The 20,939-nt window shown below is 37.3% G+C and overlaps 1 protein-coding gene across 36 annotated transcripts in view; it reads left to right on the top strand.

The window, feature by feature from the left end:
* Positions 1-20,939, top strand: part of ABI2 (abl interactor 2) — a 108,417-nt gene that overhangs the window by 48,066 nt on the left and 39,412 nt on the right. For 19 of the 36 annotated variants that reach the window (XM_054585798.1, XM_054585789.1, XM_054585816.1 and 16 more), the window contains exon 3: positions 12,665-12,841. In XM_054585798.1, coding sequence (XP_054441773.1) covers positions 12,665-12,841 — 177 coding nt within the window. Of the gene's footprint in view, positions 1-12,664; positions 12,848-14,373; positions 14,392-20,939 lie in introns of all 36 variants that reach the window. The other 17 variants (XM_054585796.1, XM_054585787.1, XM_054585795.1 and 14 more) reach the window with 2 other exon arrangements.

Here is a 20,939-nt window from a genome sequence, read left to right as displayed (position 1 = left end):
AAGAATGATTATAAAATAATAGAAGAATGGAAGTAATTCTTCTGAAGAGTGAGGTACTAAAAGACAGTGGAAAATCTAAACCCTGAGAAACTCATCATGTAAGATAATTTTTTGTTTAAAAAAACTCTGTGTGTGAGAGAGAGAGATATATATATATCTGCATATATATCCTTGTTTAAAAACTCCCAAGTTAAAAAATCACACTAAAGGTTATCAGTTTGTAATTACGCATAGAAAGTAGGATTTATACAGTTCCTATTTAATTTCATATGTATAGTTTATATCATTTCATAAAAAATAAATAACTGAAAATTACTGTTCGTTACTTATTTGTTTTATGAAAGGAGAATAATTTGAAGCATGCTGTAATTTGAATAATTAAATGCTTATTTGAAACATTAACTTACTAATGAAAACATTGAGATGTATTTAAAAACACCCAGCTCAGTTGAGTTAATGAGCTGTAACTGTTTGATTGCAGATGTTTTCCCACACTGATGGGCAGCTAACTGAGGTAGTGCTATCCAGCACAGTCAACTCTCGATTGTGGTAATGGGAAACAGCAATGCATGGATAAAACTAAAACAGAATACTGTCCAGTACCTTCCTGCCATCTGCTGTAGCCTGAGCATGTGCTTGGATCCATGATGGAGATGTGGGGGTGGGGCTCAGGCTTGCGAGGGAGTTGGGAGTCAGTACGATTATCTCAAGGTGATGAAAGATATCCTGGAGGAACCTTGGGTTTGGCTCTGCGTGGCTGATGTGTCATGGGGGGAGCCTGCAGCATAGCATGCAAGGCTAGCTTGGCAATAGCAGTGAGAAGGATGGAGAAACAAATTAATAAGTATATTAATAACAAGAGATATTAAAGTCCTGCACAGTTGCAGTGATATTACTTGTTTTTTTGCTTAAGTGACAAACAACAATAATAGTATTAATAGCAGTATACTTGCATTAGTTTTATATCTTTGCTAGCTAAACATGTTTTTTACTTGCCATAGGTGGGTGCTGTAATTGAGCCTTTTCTAAATAAGAGTAAGTTTAGTGTCATATAACTGCAGGCATACCTTGGCAATATTGTGGTTTTGGTTCCAGACCACTGCAATAGTGCCAGTTACAATCTTTTTGCTGGTGGGGTGTCTTGCCTTCAATTTGTATAAAACACTCTCAACACCTGTGAAGCACAGTGAAGCTAAATGCAATAAACCAAGTTATGCCTGTAGTAACTTTAGAAAACCTGGATAAACTTGAAATACTTTTCTTCTTATTAAAATTCTTTTTAAGTATCAATGTTGAATTTGTACTTCCAAAATTTAACTTAATGCATTTTAGCATTGTAATGTCAAAGAATATTATGAAGTCAAAAACAATGATTACTGAAAGCTGTGAGTTTGATTTTGGAAAAACTTAGTAACCACATTTTTGTTAAATTTAAATATACATTGTAGGAGTTCTACAAAAGGTCTTTTAAAACTGTTAACTGCCCTAAGTTCATGAATGTTAAAGCTGAATTTTAGGTAAATGGAGGGGTGTTCATTATAGTACTCTAATCTGAATGTGATTATATTGCAGTGGCTAACTAGTCTGTATGGTTTTTTTCCATAAAATAAGAGACACATATTTCATTTTCACCAATAACTTTATTGATTTGGATATTTGAGTATGCTGGTTATCTCCTGTGTGGTATAACATTGATTGTTCTCAGTTAATGTCTCAATTTGATCACTATCAACTTCAGCTGGTCTACCTGACTGTAGAGCATTGTCCAGCGAGGAATCTTAAGTATGAAAGTTCGCAGACCACTTTTGAGACGTTTGCTCAGTCATAGCAACCTCTCCATGTACTGCACAAATCTTTTTTGTGTGTGTTTCAGTTGCTTTTTAACCTTTCTTTAAATAAGTATAATATGCCAAAAATGTTGAATATTATCTTCCATCTTCAGTATTAAAATGGCTACACAAAAATTCACCAATTTTGCCCTGGCTGGTGTGGCTCAGTGGACTGAGTACTGGCCCTCGACCAAAGGGTTGCCAGTTTGATTCCCAGTCAAGGCACATGCCTGAGTTGATGGCCAGGTCCCCAATTAGGGGTGTATGAAAGGCAACCACACACTGATATTTCTCTCTTTCTCCCTCCCTTCCCCTCTCTCTATAAATAAAATCTTTAAAAAGATTCACCAATTTTGATAATTTTAAAAAAAATGCACACTGATATGACAGCTGTCACAATACAACCTAACAAAATTGTTTCGAATGAAGATAAAGGCAACTAAGCACTACTAGAGCGATCTTCCGGTAAAACCCAAACAAACTTTTTGGCCAACCCAGTATTTTCCACAAGAGAAAGCTTTGAGAAATTTGACATAGGTGATTGCTAAAAACTTCAGAAACTTCTAGACCAGACTTTCTCTTTATAAATAGAATATATTTATTGTTCTCCATTGAGTTATTCAGTCTCCAAATAAAACCATAGCTATTTTCTGAAGGTGTATTTGATTCTGTCCAAGGAAATCCTATAGTTCAACCCAGTGTAGTAATGGGATGGCAAGAATACAAATTATATTCTTTGATTTTCTTAACCATATATTATTTTTATTACCGTAGATATTTTTAAAAAGTTAATGACACCAAATACCTATACTTAGCATTGATTAGAGGCAGTTGATTTTGAGTCAGTGCTTGTTCAAAGTTTGGAAACAGTTGATATTTGAGAGTAAAAAATGGTAACGTAAGGGACCAGCAAATTAGTCCTTCCTCTAGTTCCTTGGTTCTCAACCAGGATATTTTTACTCCTAAGGGGACATCTGGCAATGTCAGGCATTTTGGTTGTGACAACTTGGGGTGGGACTGTGCTACAGGCATTTACTGGGATGTGCCTTCATTCACATTCTGCTCTGCTCAGGACAGCCCTCCACAACAAAGGATTTATGGACCAAAATGTCAGTAGTGTTGCTGTTGAGAAGTCTTGCTCTAATTTTTCTAAGATATAGTCATTCTTTTAGAGTACACAGCTAGAAACATTATATCGCCAAACTAAAGTATTTTGACTTTCCATTGACATATGTGTTGAGAATTGTTTTAAAATATGCCTTCCTTACTGAGAATTAATATAAGAAGCAGTAAAGAACATTTTTCTTCTCGTAATTCTTCAACCATTTTCTTCCAGCGTTTAGCGCTGAAAAAAATTGTTACTTCCCTAATAAAGGGGTATACTTCCATGTAACTCTTGTTTCTACTTTGCCTTCTTTACCAGGAAGCTAAGAGACTGATTTTATGCCGTATTTTAGTAACTATCCCTTATTTAGGCTAATAGTTCTGTGACCTTTTCTTTTGCTATGTTGGTCCTCCTTTTATTGTTATCTTAATGGTCTCTGTGGGTTTGGGCTATGTGTATATTACTGCAAACAGTAAGTGGAAAGTTGCTCCTTCCTTTTAATTATCCAAAGATTTATTAATATTTCTAGCATGAAAATTTGGAATTGAAGTTCCAGTTTACTCTGAAATTAATTCTGTTATGGTTGTTTGGGTTTACATTCTTATGGTTTTATTTCTGAAAAAGATACTTACACTTTTTTAAATTTATTTTTTCAAATACATTTGTCTCTGCCTACCCCCCACCACTTTCCCTTGCCCCCTCCCTCCTACCCTCCCTCCCTCAGCTCTTCCCCTTTGATTTTGTCCATGAGTCCTTGCTATATGTTCCTTGACTTTCCCCTTCCCTTCCTTTTCCCCACCCCACCTTCCTCCTTCCCTCTTGTCTCTCTTGATTTCTTTTCCTTTCAGTGTTGCTGGTCTTATTTTCCTTGCATCTTTGTATTCTTGGTTAGGGTCTGCTTATAGGTGAGATCATATGGTATTTGTTTTTCGCCCCCTGGATTATTTTGCTTAGCATAATGCTTTCCAGTTCCATCCATGTTGTCACAAAGTTTAGCAGTTCTTTTTTTCTCTCTGCTGCGTAGTAGTCCGTTGTGTAAATGTAACATAATTTTTTGATCCAGTCATCTACTGATGGGCATTTAGGTTGCTTCCAACACTGGGCTATTGTCAATTGTGCTGCTATGAACATTGGGGTGCATAGGTTCTTTTGTATTGGCGTCTTGGTATTTTTACGGTATAGTCCCAGCAGGGGAATCACTGGATCAAAAGGCAGTTCCATTTTCAGCTTTTTGAGGAAATTCCACACTGCTTTCCACAGTGGCTGCACCAGTCTGCATTCCCACCAACAGTGTACTAGGGTTCCCTTTTCTCCACAGCCTCGCCAGCAGCTGTTGTTTGTGGATCTGTTTATGATGGCCATTCTGACCGGCGTGAGGTGGTACCTCATGGTGGTTTTGATCTGCATTTCTCTGATGGCTAGTGATGCCGAGCATCCTTTCAAATATCTCTGGGCCCTCTGTATCTCCTCCTTGGAAAAGCATCTGCCCAGGTCCTTTTGCCCATTTTTTGATTGTATCGTTTGTCGTCTTGGAGTGGAGTCGAGTGAGTTCTTTATCTATTTTGGAGATCAAACCTCCATCTGGTGTATCATTAGCGAATATATTTTCCCATACGGTTGGCTCCCTTTTCATTTTGCTGATGTTTTCTTTTGCCGTGCAGAAGCTTCTTATTTTGATGAGGTCCCACTTGTTTATTCTTTCCTTTACGTCCCTTGCTTTAGGAGACATATCGGTGAAAAAATTGCTGCGTGGGATATCTGAGAGTTTCCTGCCAGTGTTCTCCTCTAGGGCTTTTATGGTGTTGCGACTTATATTTAAGTCTTTAATCCATCTTGAGTTTATTTTTGTGTATGGTGTCAGCGGATGACCCAATTTCAATTTTTTGCGTGTAGCCGTCCAGCTCTCCCAATACCATTTATTGAAGAGGCTATTATTGCTCCATTTTATGCTTCTGCCCCCTTTGTCAAATATTAGATGCCCATAGGGACCTGGGCTTATTTCTGGGCTTTCTATTCTGTTCCACTGGTCTATGGGTCTGTTCTTGTGCCAGTACCAGATTGTTTTGAGTATAGTGGCTTTGTAGTAGAGTTTGATGTCCGGTATTGTGATCCCTCCTACTTTGTGTTTCTTTCTCAAAATTGCTGCGGCTATTCGGGGTCGTTTATGGTTCCATATAAATTTTTGAAATGTCTGTTCTATTTCTGAGAAATACGTCATTGGTATCTTGATAGGGATTGTGTTGAATGTATAAATTGCTTTGGGCTGTATGGACATTTTGAGGATATTAATTCTTCCAATCCATGAGCACGGTATATGCTTCCATTTATTTGTGTCTTCCTTAATTTCTTTCTTCAATGTTGTATAGTTTTCTATGTACAGGTCTTTTACCTTTTTGGTTAAATTTATTCCTAGGTACTTTATTTTTCTTCTTGCTATATCGAATGGTAATTTTTTTTTCTTATTTCTTCTCCTTCTGTTTCATTGCTGGTGTACAAAAATGCCTTTGATTCCTGAATGTTGACGTTGTATCCTGCTGTTTTGCCACATTCACTTATTAGGTTGAGGCGTTTTTTGGGAGAGTCTACAGGGTTCTCTATGTACACTATCATGTCATCTGCAAACAGGGACAGCTTTACTTCCTCGTTTCCTATTTGGATGCCTTTTATTTCTTTTTCTTGTCTGACCGCTGTGGCTAGGACTTCCAGTACGATGTGGAAAAGAAGTGGTGAAAGCGGACATCCTTGTCGTGTTCCCGATCTTAGTGGGAAAGCTTTCAGTTTTTGCCCGTTGAGTATGATGTTGGCTGTAGGTTTTTCATATATGGCCTTTATTACGTTGAGGAATGCCCCATTTATTCCCATTTTGCTGAGTGTTTTGATCATAAATGGGTGCTGTACCTTATCGAATGCTTTTTCTGCGTCTATCGAGATGATCATGTGGTCTTTGCCTTTTCTTTTATTTGTGTGATGTATTACGTTTCTTGACTTGCGTATATTGAACCATCCCTGCACCCCTGGGATGAATCCCACTTGATCATGGTGGATAATCTTTTTAATGCATTGCTGGATGCGGTTTGCCAATATTTTGTTGACGATTTTAGCATCTATGTTCATCAGCGAAACTGGCCTGTGGTTTTCTTTCTTTATAGGGTCTTTATCTGGTTTTGGGATGAGGGCGATGCTGGCCTCATAGAAAGAGTCTGGGAGTCTTCCCTCCTCTTGGATTTTTTGGAATAGTCTGAGAAGGACAGGGGTTAGCTCTTCCTTAAATGTTTTGTAAAATTCTCCTGTGAAACCGTCCGGCCCTGGGCTTTTCTGTGCCGGGAGTTTCTTGATTACTGCTTCAATTTCCCCAGCTGTTACCGGCCTGTTCAAGCTTTCTGTTTCTTCCTCCTTCAGTGTTGGAAGATTATACTTTTCTAAAAACTTGTCCATTTCTTTAAGATTTTCAAATTTCTTGGCATATAGTTGTTCATAGTAGTTTCTGACAATCCTTTGTATTTCTGTGGTATCAGTTGTTATTTCTCCTCTTTCGTTTCTGATATTATTAATTTGGGTCCTCTCCCTTTTTTTCTTGATGAGTCTGCTTCAAGGCTTGTCGATTTTATTGATCTTTTCAAAGAACCAGCTCCTGGGTTGGTTGATCCTTTGAATTGTTCTTTTCGTCTCTATGTCTTTCAGTTCTGCTCTAATCTTGACTATTTCCTTCCTTCTACTTGCTCTGGGATTTATTTGTTGTTGTTTCTCCAGTTCCTGAAGTTGTAGTGTTAGGTCTTTTATTTGAAATTTTTATGTCTTTTTTAGGTAAGCCTGTATTGCTATGAACTTCCCTCTCAGGACTGCCTTTGCTGTGTCCCAAAGGTTTTGGACTCTTGTCTGTTCATTTCCATTTGTTTCCAGAAATTTTTTGATTTCTTCTCTTATCTCATTATTGACCCATTCATTGTTTAGTAGTCTACTGTTCAGTCTCCATGAGTTTGCAAGTTTTTGAGGTTTCTCTTTGAGGTTGATTTCCAGTGTCAAGCCCTTGTGGTCCGAGAAAAAGTTTGGTATTATTTCAGTTTTCCTGAATTTGCTGAGGTTTGCTTTGTGTCCTCTCATGTGGTCTATCTTTGAAAAACTGCCTTGAGCATTTGAAAAGAATGTGTATTTTTCTTCTTTGGGGGGTAAGGTTCTATATATGTCAGTTAAGCCTCTTTGATTCAGTGTGTCATTCAGCTGCACAATATGTTTATTAATGTTTTGTTTGGAAGATCTGTCCATTTTTGACAGTGGGGTATTGAAATCTCCTACTATCAGTGTGTTGCTGTCTGTATCTTTTTGAAGTCATCCAACAATTTCCTTATATACTTGGGGGCTCCTATATTGGGAGCATATAAGTTTACAATATTTATGTCTTTTTGATAGATTCTTCCTTTAAGTAGTATAAAGTGCTCCTCTGGGTCTCTTTTTATGGCCTTTGTTTTGAAATCTACTTTGTCTGATACAAGTATGGCAACCCCGGCATTTTTCTCTGCGCATTTGCTTGGAATATTTTTTTTTCCATCCCTTTACTTTCAATCTGTGTAGGTCTCTTGCTCTGAGGTGGGTCTCTTGTAGGCAGCATATGTGTGGGTCATGTTTTCTTATACATTCAGTTATTCTGTGTCTTTTGATTGAGGCAATAGTCCATTCACATTGAGAGATATTACTGATAGAAACTTACTCATTTTTTCTCTTTGTACCTGTGTTCCTCTCTCTCTCATTCTTTTCCTTCATCGTCTTAAACCAGTCCCCTTAGCATATCTTGGAGTGCTTGTTTGGTAGAGATGTATTCTTTTAGCCTTCTCTTGTCTGGGAAACTCCGTATTTCCCCTTCTATTTTAATTGCTGGGTAGAGCGGCCTTGGCTGTAGGCCCTTACTTTTCATGACTTGGGATATTTCTTGCCATTCTCTTCTGGCTTGTATTGTTTCTGTTGATAAGTCAGCTCCTAGCCATATTGGGGCCCCCTTGTATGTTACTTTCTCCTTCTCCCTTGCTGCCTTGAGGATTCTCTCTTTGTCTTTGATAGTTGCCATTTTAATGATGACGTGTCTTGGAGTGGGGCCCTCTTTGCCTCCTGGATCCATGAGACCTTTTCTCTCCTCAAATTGGGGAAATTTTCCATCGTTACTTTTTCAAAGAGGTTCTCTATCCCTTGCTCCTCTTCTCCTTCTGGTATCCCTATTATGCAGATATTATTGAGTTTCAGGTTATCCTGTATTTCCCTAAATGCCTCTTCATTCTTTTTGAGTCTTTTTTCCATTTCTTGTTCTTTCTGGGAGCTTTTTTTCTATCTTATCCTCCAGCTCACTGATTCGATCCTCGGCTTCATCCAGCCTGCTTTGGATTCCTTCTACTGTGCACTTCAATTCAGAAATGGTATTCTTCATATCCTCTTGTGTTTTCTTGATAGTTTCTATATCCTTTTCCAGGTTCATATAGTTTGTTGTAAGATCCTGATAGTTTCTCTGCAGTTTCTCATAGTTATCTTTGAGCTGGCTGAGCTCATTGAGCTGCCTTAGAACCAGTGTTTTGAATTCAATATCTGATAGTTCCCTTGCGTCTATTTCATTTAGCTCTCTCTGTAGGGAGTCCCCTTTTCCACTCATTTTGGGGGAACTTCTTTTTCTTTCCATTTTTGTGAGAGTCTGGTAAGTAAGTAAGTAAGTAATTAATTAATTTAGTTTCGCTTCTGCTTCAACTGGGCTGTCTAGATTTCCTGACTTTGTGGATTAAACTTCTATGGTAGTAGGTGGGTCTGTTTGTTTGTTTGTTTGTTTGTTTGTTTATTTATTTATTTATTTTCCCTTTTACTTTTCTTTCTGGGCCTGCCTCTGATGATGTCAGTTGTTGACCCTATATGACCTTGGGTTGGTTGTTTGAGCCTTCCAGGAGTCTACTGTCTGTGTCTGACTCCTGCTTGGGGCAGCTCTGTGACCCCTTCGGTCAATGATGGAGTATTTCTTTCAATCGCTCTGCACTCTCACGCAGACTCCTTGAGCGTGCTCCTGGGTGCTGCAGGATCCCCCGCCCGCCTGGGCTCACGCGTGCTTGCCCCATATCAGGGGGCTTATTCGCGATCTCACGTACTCGTCTGGCCCCCCTGGCTGGCGGGCACCCCGGCACTGGTCAGTTTAGGGTCTGCTATTGTGTGTTTTCCCCGCTTTTGGCTCTTTGGGTGCATTGCTTGCCCTCGCCAAATGGGGACTACGGAAATGGGAGGAAGTCAGCTCCAGGACTCTCCGGTTAATCCTGTCTCCGATCTCTCCTCTAGGGACTCTGGGCAGCTCTGTGACCCCTTCGGCCGGAGATCTACTAATTCTTTGAGCCACTCCGCAGTCGCGGACTGGATGGTTCAATTTACGCCTGCCCTTGCCACTCTGTGCACTCCCTCGCTGGCCATATCGGTGCCAATCTGTGGGAGGCCTTGCCAGCTGGTGCGAGCCCTCGCCAGCCCGCGTGGGTCACACACACGCTCGCCAACCCTCGCTGGCCACTTGGCGCAAGTGTTCGCCCCTGCACTGGGTAGTTTTGGGGTGTCTATGTCTGCTTTTCGGCTTTTGGCTCTTTGGGGGTGTGGCCTCTTCCTGTACAATGGAGACTACGGAAAGGAGGAGTTGGGACTCCCGGGTTCCTCCTCCCGTTCTTTCCCCGACGCCTCCATTTCCACTCTCTCCTCAGGGGTCTCTGGGCAGTTCTGTGACCCCTTCCGCCAAGGATCCACCACCCGTGTGGACTGTGTTTCAGTCGCGGGCAGTCTTCGCGCCCCGCTTCCGCCTGTTTGCGGGCGCGCCTTTCCAGCCCACAATAGGGACTGCAGAATGGGGAGGGAGTTGGGACTCCCCGGTTCCTCCTCCCCCCCGCCCCCCCACCCCGGTTCTTTCCCCAACGCCTCCGTCTCCAGTCTCTCCTCAAGGCTCTCCCAGCCAGTCTGCACTCAGCCCCCCAGCTCACGCGCACAAGCTGTGTGCGGAGCGCACAAAAGGCAGGTTAATTGTTTCCCTTATGCCTGAGCGAGATGGTAGCTGCAGAGTGGGAGGTGCGTTATCACCGGGGCTCCACCGCCTCTCACTTCTCTTCACAAAGTTTTCCTCACCAGTCTTTTCCCAGGCACCAGCCCACCCTGCCGCCGCCTCTACCCAGAGATCAAGGAGGGTGGCTGCCACTGCAGTTTTTGCGTTGGCCCTTTAAATGTCTCTTTGCACCCCCAGCCACCTGTCTCTGGCAGAGAGCGCCCCTAAGCTTTTCGGGGTTGCGTTTTGTCTGTATTTTCTTGGTTTTAGCTGCTGTAGTTTAGGGGTCCCTGTTTATGATTCAGACCCCGTTCTTCTTGGGGGGAGCTAACTGGCTGTTTCAATGTCCCTCTGGTGCTGGTGCCCGTGGGCGCCCAGCCCACCCTCTCGAGCCTCCACCGCACTTCTCACCTGTTGGGATGTGTGAGAGTCCAATCCACTGTCCGGCTCCAATTCTCCTCTCCCACTATCGTTCCATTGTTTTCCAGGTGATTACTCCACTATTTAGTCGCAATTTCAGTTTGGTCTTGGGGGGAGGAGGTCAGCGTGACTCCCATTCACTCCTCCGCTATCTTAATCGATATTTACATTTCTAAAAAGCATAGTAGAAACGGTATCTCGAGGACTGTATTCTCTGATGAATCTTTTTTTAATTTTTTTCTTTTCAAGCATGTATTTATTTATTTATTAATTAAATACATTAGTCTCTGCCTCCCCCCCAGCACTTTCCCTTGCCCCCTCCCTCGCTCCCTCCTCTCTCTCTCTCTCAACTCCTCCCCTTTGGTTTTCTCCATGAGTCCTTGCTATATGTTCCTTGACTTTCCCCTTCCCTTCCCTTTCCTTGCCCCCCTCCCTTCTTCCCTCTTGTCTCTGTTGATTTCTTTTCCTTTCAGTGTTGCTGGTCATATTTTCCTTGCATCTTTGTATTATTGGAATCTTTTAATAATATGACAAAGGTCAGTTTTAAAAAAATAAGCCCATATTTTGTTTGATTTTTGTTTATTTTTGAAACATACCTAGGTATGAAATCTTCCCAGTCTGTATTTTCAGTGATTCAGAATGACTCATTAAAAATCACGCAAAGTGAGGTTTCCATTTCTCTGAAGTTAAAAAATAAATAAATTCCAGTATCATCACTGATATGCAAACTTCTTTTTTTTTTTTTTTTTGGTATAGCTCCCCCAAGTAGTTGAAAAAGAAAGCAGATTTCATAACTTACCTGACGTGCACAGAAAAAGCTCAGGTTATTTTTGTCTTAAAAGAAAATACCTAAAGTGATAAGGTCATACTACCTCAGCCAGTCTTTGATTTGATGCTTTATTTGATCTATTTATTAGTTTTGAAGCTTGTAGATTATGTTGCTTTTAAGATCTCTAGGTTGAAATAAGCTTTGAGTTTGTTTCAAGTTTCCTTCAGACTTCAGGTAGTTTAGAAAGGTAAATCATCAGCTTTCAGATTTTTAAAAGTGGTATTCAATAATGTCATGATGGTTATCATTATTCCTTTCCATTTCAGTGTTGTTACTTGGTTCTTCTTTTAGAAAGGGCAAATTGAAGTAGAACTGGGAAGGGATTAGCAAAAATGTCTTATTACTTGCTACTTGAGCAGGAATGATGGTAAGAAATGTGAATAGTTTTAGTGAAGCGTTTTTTAAACCTTCGGACTGCAACCCACAATAACAAAAACATATGTTGTATCTAGTACACAACTCTGCATATCTTTATATACATAACAAATGTTTTAAAAAACATTACTTACCTTACTATGTGTATTTACAGTGTGATATTTCTATTTTATTTAAGATAACTGCTACTCATATCCCACTAAATTGCAACCTGTAGTTTGAAAAGTGGTGTTCTTTTGTATTAATTATCTAGGTTTATTGAGAAATTTGCCCTCTGTTACCAAATGGTAGACAGTGAATAAAAACACATGTAACCTATGTGAATATTTAATAAATAAAATAAATGTAATATTTTAGAAGCTTTGTGTCATGATAAATATAAGCCATAAGCCATTTTACCTAAGCAAACTATATTTTAGCCTCCCTTTTTTTAAAGTATTTAATTTCACAGATTAAAAAATAAAAATTATACGAGTAGGTTATTTTTAAATGTCACCAGATTAACCACTGGGGCTTTCTTAATCATAACATTTGGCTAAATCTTAATGGAGAGGAGAAAAAAACAGGATGCTTTAACCTACTGGTTGGCAAACTTTTTTTCTCTTGGGGCCCAGTTAGTAAATATTTTAGGCTTGGCAGGCCATAGGTCTCTATTAGAACTACTCATCTGTACGTTAGCAGTGTGAAGATATATAAGCAAGTAGAATGGCTGGGTTCCAATAAAATTTTATTTATGGAAACTGAAATTTGAATTCCACATAATTTTTACACATAACAGCATTATTTTTCTTCTTACTTTTTCAACCATTAAAAATGCAAATACCACTTTTAGCTTTTGGGTTGTGAAAAAACAGGTGGTGGGCCATACTTCATCTGTCAGGCATGGTTTGCCAACCCTTGTTTTAGCTTCAAACTGGAGAAAGTCAGTAATTGTCCAGAAAAGGAGAAAATTGAACAGTTGTGGTTAAGGATATGAGTAATGATGTTAAATCTCTTGAACATTTGTGTCTTGATTTTTCTGGATATTAGAGCTATACATTTTTGTGTTGTCTTTATATTATATTTTCCAGACTGTTGATATTCATAAAGAGAAAGTTGCAAGAAGAGAAATTGGTATTTTGACTACCAATAAAAACACTTCAAGGACACATAAGATTATTGCTCCAGCCAATCTTGAACGACCGGTTCGTTATATTAGAAAACCTATTGACTATACAATTCTAGATGATATTGGACACGGAGTAAAGGTAAGGGTAAGTTTTGTCGCATTTTAAAAAAGAATAGCCCAAATTGGAACTTTTTGGAAAATTAAGCTTTTATCTTTTCTGTAGAACCAAGTCTTGGCCCAGGTGTGGTTATGAAGATTCCTTAATGCTGCTATAAACTAGTTTTATCTTCCTTACTTCTTCTTAGTGCTGTGTTCTCCAGTTTTAAATAGTTATCTTTGAATGAGTTGCATTTGCTTAATCATTTATATAATACCTCACATATATGATAAGTGTGGTATAATCTTTCTAATTCTTTTAATGATTTAATATAACTGACTAAAAATCATTCAGTATGTTATTAAAGTATTTATCTTAACAATTTATCATTAAACTTTTGACATTAGCTTTCAGAAAGAACAAACAGAAATGTACTTTGATTTTTCTAAAATAATTTTAAAATTTTGGGTGATAATAGTGTAGATGAAAGTAGGATGTGAATTAATATTCCTGCTGCTTTTGCATATTTAGCCATTACATTTTTTGGCTGTCTTCTAAAACGTATTTGAGTGCCTGCTATGTATATAAAATACCATGATCAGACTTTGAGGGGCATATAAATTTTATTTAAATTGGTATTTGTACTTAAAGTATTTGGTGTTTCAGCTAAGTATTAAGTTACTTAAATGTTTGCATTTCATCAGTGATTTTTAAGACAATGAAATAACTTATCGAATGTGACTTTGAATAAATAAATACTTATGTGCTTATAAGTGAAACCAGTTTATACAGTTGATTTATGACTATAAGCAAATTTAAATTTAAAAAATATTCTATGCTAGTATGGCTGGGAACCATTTAAATGTAACTATAATTTAGACTTAGGTGAGTGAAAATTTACAGTGTAAATATTAAAAAAATCTTTTTCCTCAGAATTTTGATAATCACTATTATCTGGAATTTGATATTTAATTTTATAATGATAACCTACATACATTTAGATTACTGTATTAATTAAAGCATTTTAAAATAAGATGTGTAATTAGATGGACAATTAATAACTGAAATATATTCTAACTTGGGAAAACCTTTTGAAATTTATTCAAGGCTAGCAACTGCTAATAGAAAATTTTAGGGTACCGCCAGAATCTAATGACTGAAAGGAACTTAAGATATAAAACATTATATTTGTGCTTGCCCTCTTATATAATAAAAAAGGTGATTCACCACTCCAGTTCTTATTTAATTCTCAAGTAAAATGTTACTATTTGGGACTTTGTAGTCCTTTTCATTGTATTGCTTGAACTTTTAGTGTTTAGAGGTCACTAATTTGAAGAAATCTTCAGTAGTTTTTGAATAAACAATGTCATATAATTTCATCAAAAAACTCTTGTTCATGACACATTCTGCTTTAACCACTCTTTCTATGATCTACTGAAACATTATTTTTTAATGCTGAATGCTTAACTTGTTTTTTCTTTGTTTTTTCCTTTCTCTTCACATCCTGAAGTTCCAACTAACCTTTCAATGCTTTTTTTCCTTACCTCTTTTATTTGCTCCATTTATGCATTAAGTGGTTGCTTAGATTTAAGGTAAGAGATTCCAGGGCTGGATTTCCATTCTTTGTTCTTATGTAGAATATTACATATGGGGAGTAAAGAGATACTTGGCAGTTGGCCTTTTAAAACCAAAGAATAATTCCTCTTTCTATTTATTTTTTATTTTTGTCATGCAGCTTTGTGGTGTCTTCATGTTCCATGAGGGCAGTTATTTTGTCTGTTCGTTGCCCCATCTTGTGTGCCTAGAACAGTGCCTGACTATTCATTAGGTGCTTAGTAAATATTTGTTCAATAAATGGTTATTTTGCAATGTTAATATATTTTTTGAAGCTGAAATATAAATTACCATATCATATAATGTCATTATGAAGTAAAATTAGCTGGATTTTATAAATGTAGAAATTTTGTTATGAATTGGAGAGCCAACTAATGTGCTTTATTTAACCCTCCCCCTGTGTAATAGCCCTTTTATTCTATAAATGGTGTGCTTAATTATATACATTGTGGCCACTGTGTCATTATCTCTTGACTCTTAATGTAAAGAAATTGAGAAGCGGAAAATATTCAGTGTTACAGGTTTTTTTTTTTAAGTTGCAGTATCGTGTATTTTGAAAAGACAAAAATTAGTCTTTTTTCTCAAATTGCCATGTAAAATATATATTTCAGTATAAAATCACGTAAAGAGTTTTCAAACTATTATATGCAAAACATCAAAAGTGTATGATAGTGTTTCACAAAATACAAATTAAGAATTAGGTAAATATTTCCTTTTGTTATTTGTTTCAGCAATATTTTATTGTAGTATTTTGGAGGATTAACAGTAAAAGACATTCTAGTATATTCAAAAAGTCTTTCAAATAGTATGTTACTAAAATTTTCTCCAAACTGAGCCTTCATGTCCTTTTTGTTTTTGTTTTTCCCCTTTGGTGAATTTTATAATTTCTTTTCAAGTACAGTTGCCTTTCTAATACTGAGTTTGCCATGACTTCAGTGTAGAAAGCAACAAGAAGACGACAAGATAACTGAGATCCGAATTATTAACTAGCTACTAACCATGTGGCCACAGAAGTTTTTGTGATAGGGAGATGTGACAAGAGGAGCCCAGGGAAATGCCCTCCTTGTGTGATTGTCTCCCTCAAGGGTGTCCAACCCGTGGCCCACGGCTGCACACGGCCCAGGATGGCTATAAATGCGACCCAAAACAGATATTGTTAATTTACTCAAAACGTTATGAGATTTTGTGTGTGTGTGATTATGTGTCGCAATGTATTTAGTGTGTGGCCCAAGACAACTCTTCCAGTGTGGTGCAGAGATGCCAAAAGGTTGGACACCCTTGGAGAGTGTTGGCTTTATGTCCTCAGTTTTGGTGAATGAAACATGTGGAATAGTGAGGATATTCCTTTTGCATAAAATAAGGTAAAACTAGACCCCAAATAGTGTGGCTACCTTGGCTCTTTTCCTCTAAAGTCTGTATTCAAATTACAGACTTGGCTATTGATGTGTTAACCTCCAGAGTGAATGAAGTACACAGAAATTAACTGAAGGAAAAACACAAAAATGGACCAATTTTTTCCCCTGAAAGTTTAGACCAGCTTGCCTAAGCTGCTATTACCCTATGCTCATTTCCTCCATATCCTAATATGATTCCTTCTTGACCATCCTGGATTCAGGATCTTCATGTGGGAGATAGGCCAAAGTGAGTGGGAAATGAGAGGATCCTTGAAAGAAAGATCTAACAAGGAAACATCACACTTGGATAAGACTCTGTAACTCCTTTGCTCTTTATATCGAATAGCTCCACTCTTCAGCACAGTGGCTCTAGACGGTGTAGGTGTTTCCACTACACCTGAGTGGAACTGATTGGGTGAGAAGGGCACCCTCCCTGAGTTTATCCTAGAAGCTAGAGTGCACCAATGCTCTGCCTTCCCTTTCCTCCTTTTCCTTTTTGTGAATATGTCTGTCTATAAACTCAGGGCACATTAATAATGTGGGGTGAACCAAAACAAAGTAGAGTGAAAAAATACTCAGCAAATCATTTCTCCTTTTATGCTTGAAAAAATAAAGATTAGTGGTTTTGCAAGGGCAGTTAATGGAATAATTGAATATATTAAGGTGTTAAATAGAATTAAAGTAAAAAAGTTGTTGGGTACCACAAATACTAAACTAGTCTGGTAGTTTTTCAACTGAGTTTCTTGGTGACCTGTGGATTATATCAAGTGCCCTAGAAGCTTCCTGATGTTTGGTAGGATTGTCTGCTACTTTGATTTCCTCCTCAGCTCTTCTTGAGCTCTGTTTTTGCTATCATTGCTGTCAGATTTGATGCCTTTAGGATAGAAGCTAAACGAAGTTTGTACTTTAGGATCAGACATGTGAGAATTGAATCAGAAGAGACCTCTATACTTAAATGTTGAATTTTTAACATTTTTATAACTCATGTTCTGGTGCTGTTTAATGGTTCTTTTTATCTGAAATTTGGGTTGGTTTTTCTTCAGTCGACTGAGGAAAACATTGTCGAGTTTAATTCGTAAGACCTTGAAATGGAGTACCCTTCCCCTACTCTATTTTTTATAGTAAAAAGAACTTTAAGACTGTTACCGATGTATTTGAAATAGATTTTTCTGCTTTTGAAAGTGGAAAGCTGTCATTAATGAAGCTAAGCTTAAGCACTTTTTAAGTAAGTGTATTAGTTTAATCAAAAATAGTAAGGACTTATGATCTGTTAATGTAGTGTTTTAGTTGAACATTGCACAAGCCAATCCTACATAATTAATGAGGAGGTGGTTAACGGTTTATTTTATAACTAAAATGTTAAGAATATAATACTTTTGAAAATTTTGCTTGGCATATTGAAGGTCTATAACTTAACCTTATGTCAAACATGGATTATGTTTTTCACTTGAGTGTAGATTTTTAGCAGGTGTTTGTTGTTACATACAGAAGATGGTAAAATGTCCCTCATATTTCTAGCTTTCAGATACAACATTTATTTGATATAATATTTGGAAGAAAAACTCTGTAATAACAGCAACCCTTGGTAGACCCATTTGGTAGACCCATTTGGTTTTGCCTGTTCCAGTTGTGAGCCACCAATTCTATTTTGGCAAAAGCCAGCTGTCAGAAGTGATTTTCAAAATCAAGCTGAAGTTTGTTCATCTTTACTCCTGATCTCTTATTCCCATAGTTCTATATTGGATTATTTCAGGAGTCTTGGCACCTTAGGCTTTTTGTCTTTTTAACTGTGTTAGTAAAAATTCTACCTTTTTCCTGAATTCATACTTGAATTCCTGACTTCGGCTTTAATTTCCTTCAGAGCATCTCCTGGTGCTTTTCCTGCTAGCGATGAGAATTATTTTAGGAAGTAGGAGCATACATCCTCTGAGGAGAAGGATAGAGCTAGGAAGCCAGAGTTATGTCCTGGATGGACTAAAGGGAAACAATACTGGACAGTGATGAAGGCCCAGAGGTGCCTGACCACAGTTCCCTTCTGTGCATCTCCGCTGCTCCACACCCAGACACAACCTATAGACTACTCCTCTTCTCTCTGTATTTTTAAACCCTCTTCTTTTTAAACTTAACAGTCCAGCTCATATTTTTCTCTGTGAAATCTTCTGTAGCTATTCCTTCTCACATTGATATTTCTTTTGGTGGAAGGGAGTCTGTATAAGTTGTAGACAGTCATTTTTGTTTGCACATATGAGTCATAAATTCTAAAGTATTATAAGTTCTTTAGAAGCCGAGAAATCATTTTATAGACTTTTGTGTTCCCCCCTGGTGTCACCCTTATTTTTCATATTCAGTTACTCTTGTACCTAGTTGTCTGATAGGTGGTAAATGGTGGATAAATGAGGGCTATACTACAAGTATCATTAAAGATATGCCTGCCACTGTTACATCACAGCAGGTCACCTGTCAGAGGTTTTTTTGTGTGTTTTTTTTGTAGCAGATGTGATGACCTTTACGAACCTGGCTGCCCAGCTTTATGAGAAATACTGAAGTTCACAGGGTACTTGAAAGCACTGAGATTTGGAATGAGCATTATATTATGTCAGGGTTCAAGGAGGTATTGAACATACCCAAACAAGGTTAGAGCAGGAAAGGTAGGGGCACTATAGAAAAAATGGTAAGGCATAAGAATTGGCCTGACAGCTAGTGCTAGTTGTGGAGATTTCCAAAGCCTGGGAGACCAGACCGCTCTTTGATTATAAAGGAATTGCTGCTACCTCCAAGTGTTATCTGCATTTCTTAGTCACAGGATAGTGGGAAAGTATTTGAGCTGTGGCCATGCATTAATCTTCATCACTTAGATGAATATCTTTTTCTGTTTTCAGGGTTTCTCTCCAGTGGGGGGAAAAAATGGAGACCTTTCTTCCTCCTTCCTTGTGCCCAATACCTGCTTTACTTAGCTCTCAGTTATGGTTATGGAATCAAAATATTCCGACCTAATTGAATTACTGTTGCAACCAGCCACCAAAATTTCATTCTTCCAATTTCCAAGGAAAATTTTGAAAATTATAATGGGCACTTGCACTCATAATTCAGGACTATTAACTGTACATTTAAGTGCTAGATAGAATTTTTTGCTTATGTTTAACACATAAGCAAAAAATTGCTTATGCATACAGTTTTTTAAGTTTCATGTGGAATTGCCATTATGAACTAGGTGCAGAATTGTTTTGTTTTCTTTGTTCTGAGTTTATGATGTGTTCTCGTTCCCTCTCTCGAATTCTCTTTTCCTCCCTCGAATTCTCTTTTCCTCCCTCCCTCCTCTCTCCTCCTCTGCCTTCCTCTCTCCCTCTCCATCCCTCTCTGTTCCTTTTTACCACACACAGAATTTAGCTATGTGTTTTGCTTTTTGTTAGGAAATATTGTTTATCCCTACAAAGTTTCCTCAAATAGTTTTTAGAACCATGATGACTATCCAGTTCATATTTTTTATAAAAATATTTTAGACCTCAAATGTTTCTTAACTTTAATTTTAATACAGATCCCACCTATGATAAAGAAATTAAATTTTGTTTGGAAATTATTCCTGTTCTCTTCCCTTTTCCTTAAACTAGATGGCAGTATTATATTTTGCATTGCATATTTATTTTATTTAGCATAGAAGCATTTTTCACAAAGAAAAACTCTTAGTGAAAAACTCTTTTTGCTTAATATAGTGAAGGTAGCACAGTATCAGTGAAGTATAGTTATAGATTTTTTTTCAACATTCTATAGGGACTCTGGTTTCTTCAGTTATTTAAGTTACTCATCCAAACCTCATTAAACCAAGCAAATACAATCTTATGATGGTTCTACAGATATGAAATGCAGCGAATTTTATTTATAGAAACATCCGCCATATTTTAATCTATAAATTGTGTATTTTGTATTTTGAAGGCTAGATTAAAAGACGTAAAGAAGATACTGCAATTTAAACAAAAACACCTTACATACCAAAACCTTATATCAGAGTTGGAAAGCTGTTTTCAAGTATTTTAGCTATTCCATGTATAGAATAAAATTCTCTTCTATTTTTTTTCTATTCCTGATCCTCTTCCTTCCTTTATAGCAAATTGATGTAGTTTAGTGTTTGGTTCATGTACTTCTCCCTCGTCACTTGAAGTAACCTTGGGTTTTATGTTGTTTAAGGTTGAGCTTAAAGGACTTTGGTTACTAATTTAAAAAAATCTACTGGTATCATAAGTTAAAATTTACAGTTTTAAAAGCTATTTGTTATTATATTACTCCTCAAATTTTCCCCAAATATGGATTGATTTTAAAAAAATCTTCTGGCATTTTAATGTTGAGATATGATTAGTATACCCCTCTGCTTATTAATGAGGGGGAGAGCAAGGATAAGTTAATTTTTATTCTTATTTGATAACCAGTTTGTTTAATATTTATTGTTAAAAGGCAACAACAAAAGGGTTACCGATAAATGCTTTACTTACTAAAAAATGCCGACATTTCAAAGGTGTCATTTGTCATTAAAGATTGGTTTATCATCACACACAACTTGCTCACTGGGCTAATCATTTGAAGAGTTTGTTTCTTGATATCATTATTTCTTACCTATTCAAATGAGAAGTAGTATTTTAGGATTTAAAAAAATTCTATATAGTTTTGATACCCTCAGTACTCTGTATACAGTTATGATTTGTTTCCTTAAAATTTTATTTTATTTTTGAAATAACATATAGAGATGTATTCTGATTTCACCTGTGTAATGTCTTGAAGTTTCATTTTACAAGTATAATTTGAATACTGTAGACATTCTTATTACAAAAGTTAAGATCCTTTTTTGAAGTGTTTGACAATCCTAAATATGAGGGGCTGAAAATACGGTCAAGTGAACATTAATTATATGGTGAACATTAACTCTTACCCATTGGTAATCTCAAACAATTTAAGATTGCATTTGAATTTTATTTGCAAATGACTTCTCATAGCTCCTTAAAGTATCCAGAGTTTTAGGGCTTTCTGTATAAGTGCCGACTTACTTCTTTTGTGGCATCCATTGTTCCCTCACCACCCAACCTTTCTACATTTGCACTTCCAGTTGGGGATAGAATAGTGGGGAGTAAGGCCCAGCTCTGATT

This window comes from Pteronotus mesoamericanus, unplaced genomic scaffold (assembly GCF_021234165.1).
Source record: "Pteronotus mesoamericanus isolate MK-2021 breed Mesoamerican mustached bat unplaced genomic scaffold, CSHL_Meso_final contig_90, whole genome shotgun sequence".
Lineage (NCBI taxonomy): Eukaryota > Metazoa > Chordata > Mammalia > Chiroptera > Mormoopidae > Pteronotus > Pteronotus mesoamericanus.
Note: the sequence above shows the minus strand (reverse complement) of the source record. Positions and strands in the feature narration are given on the sequence as shown.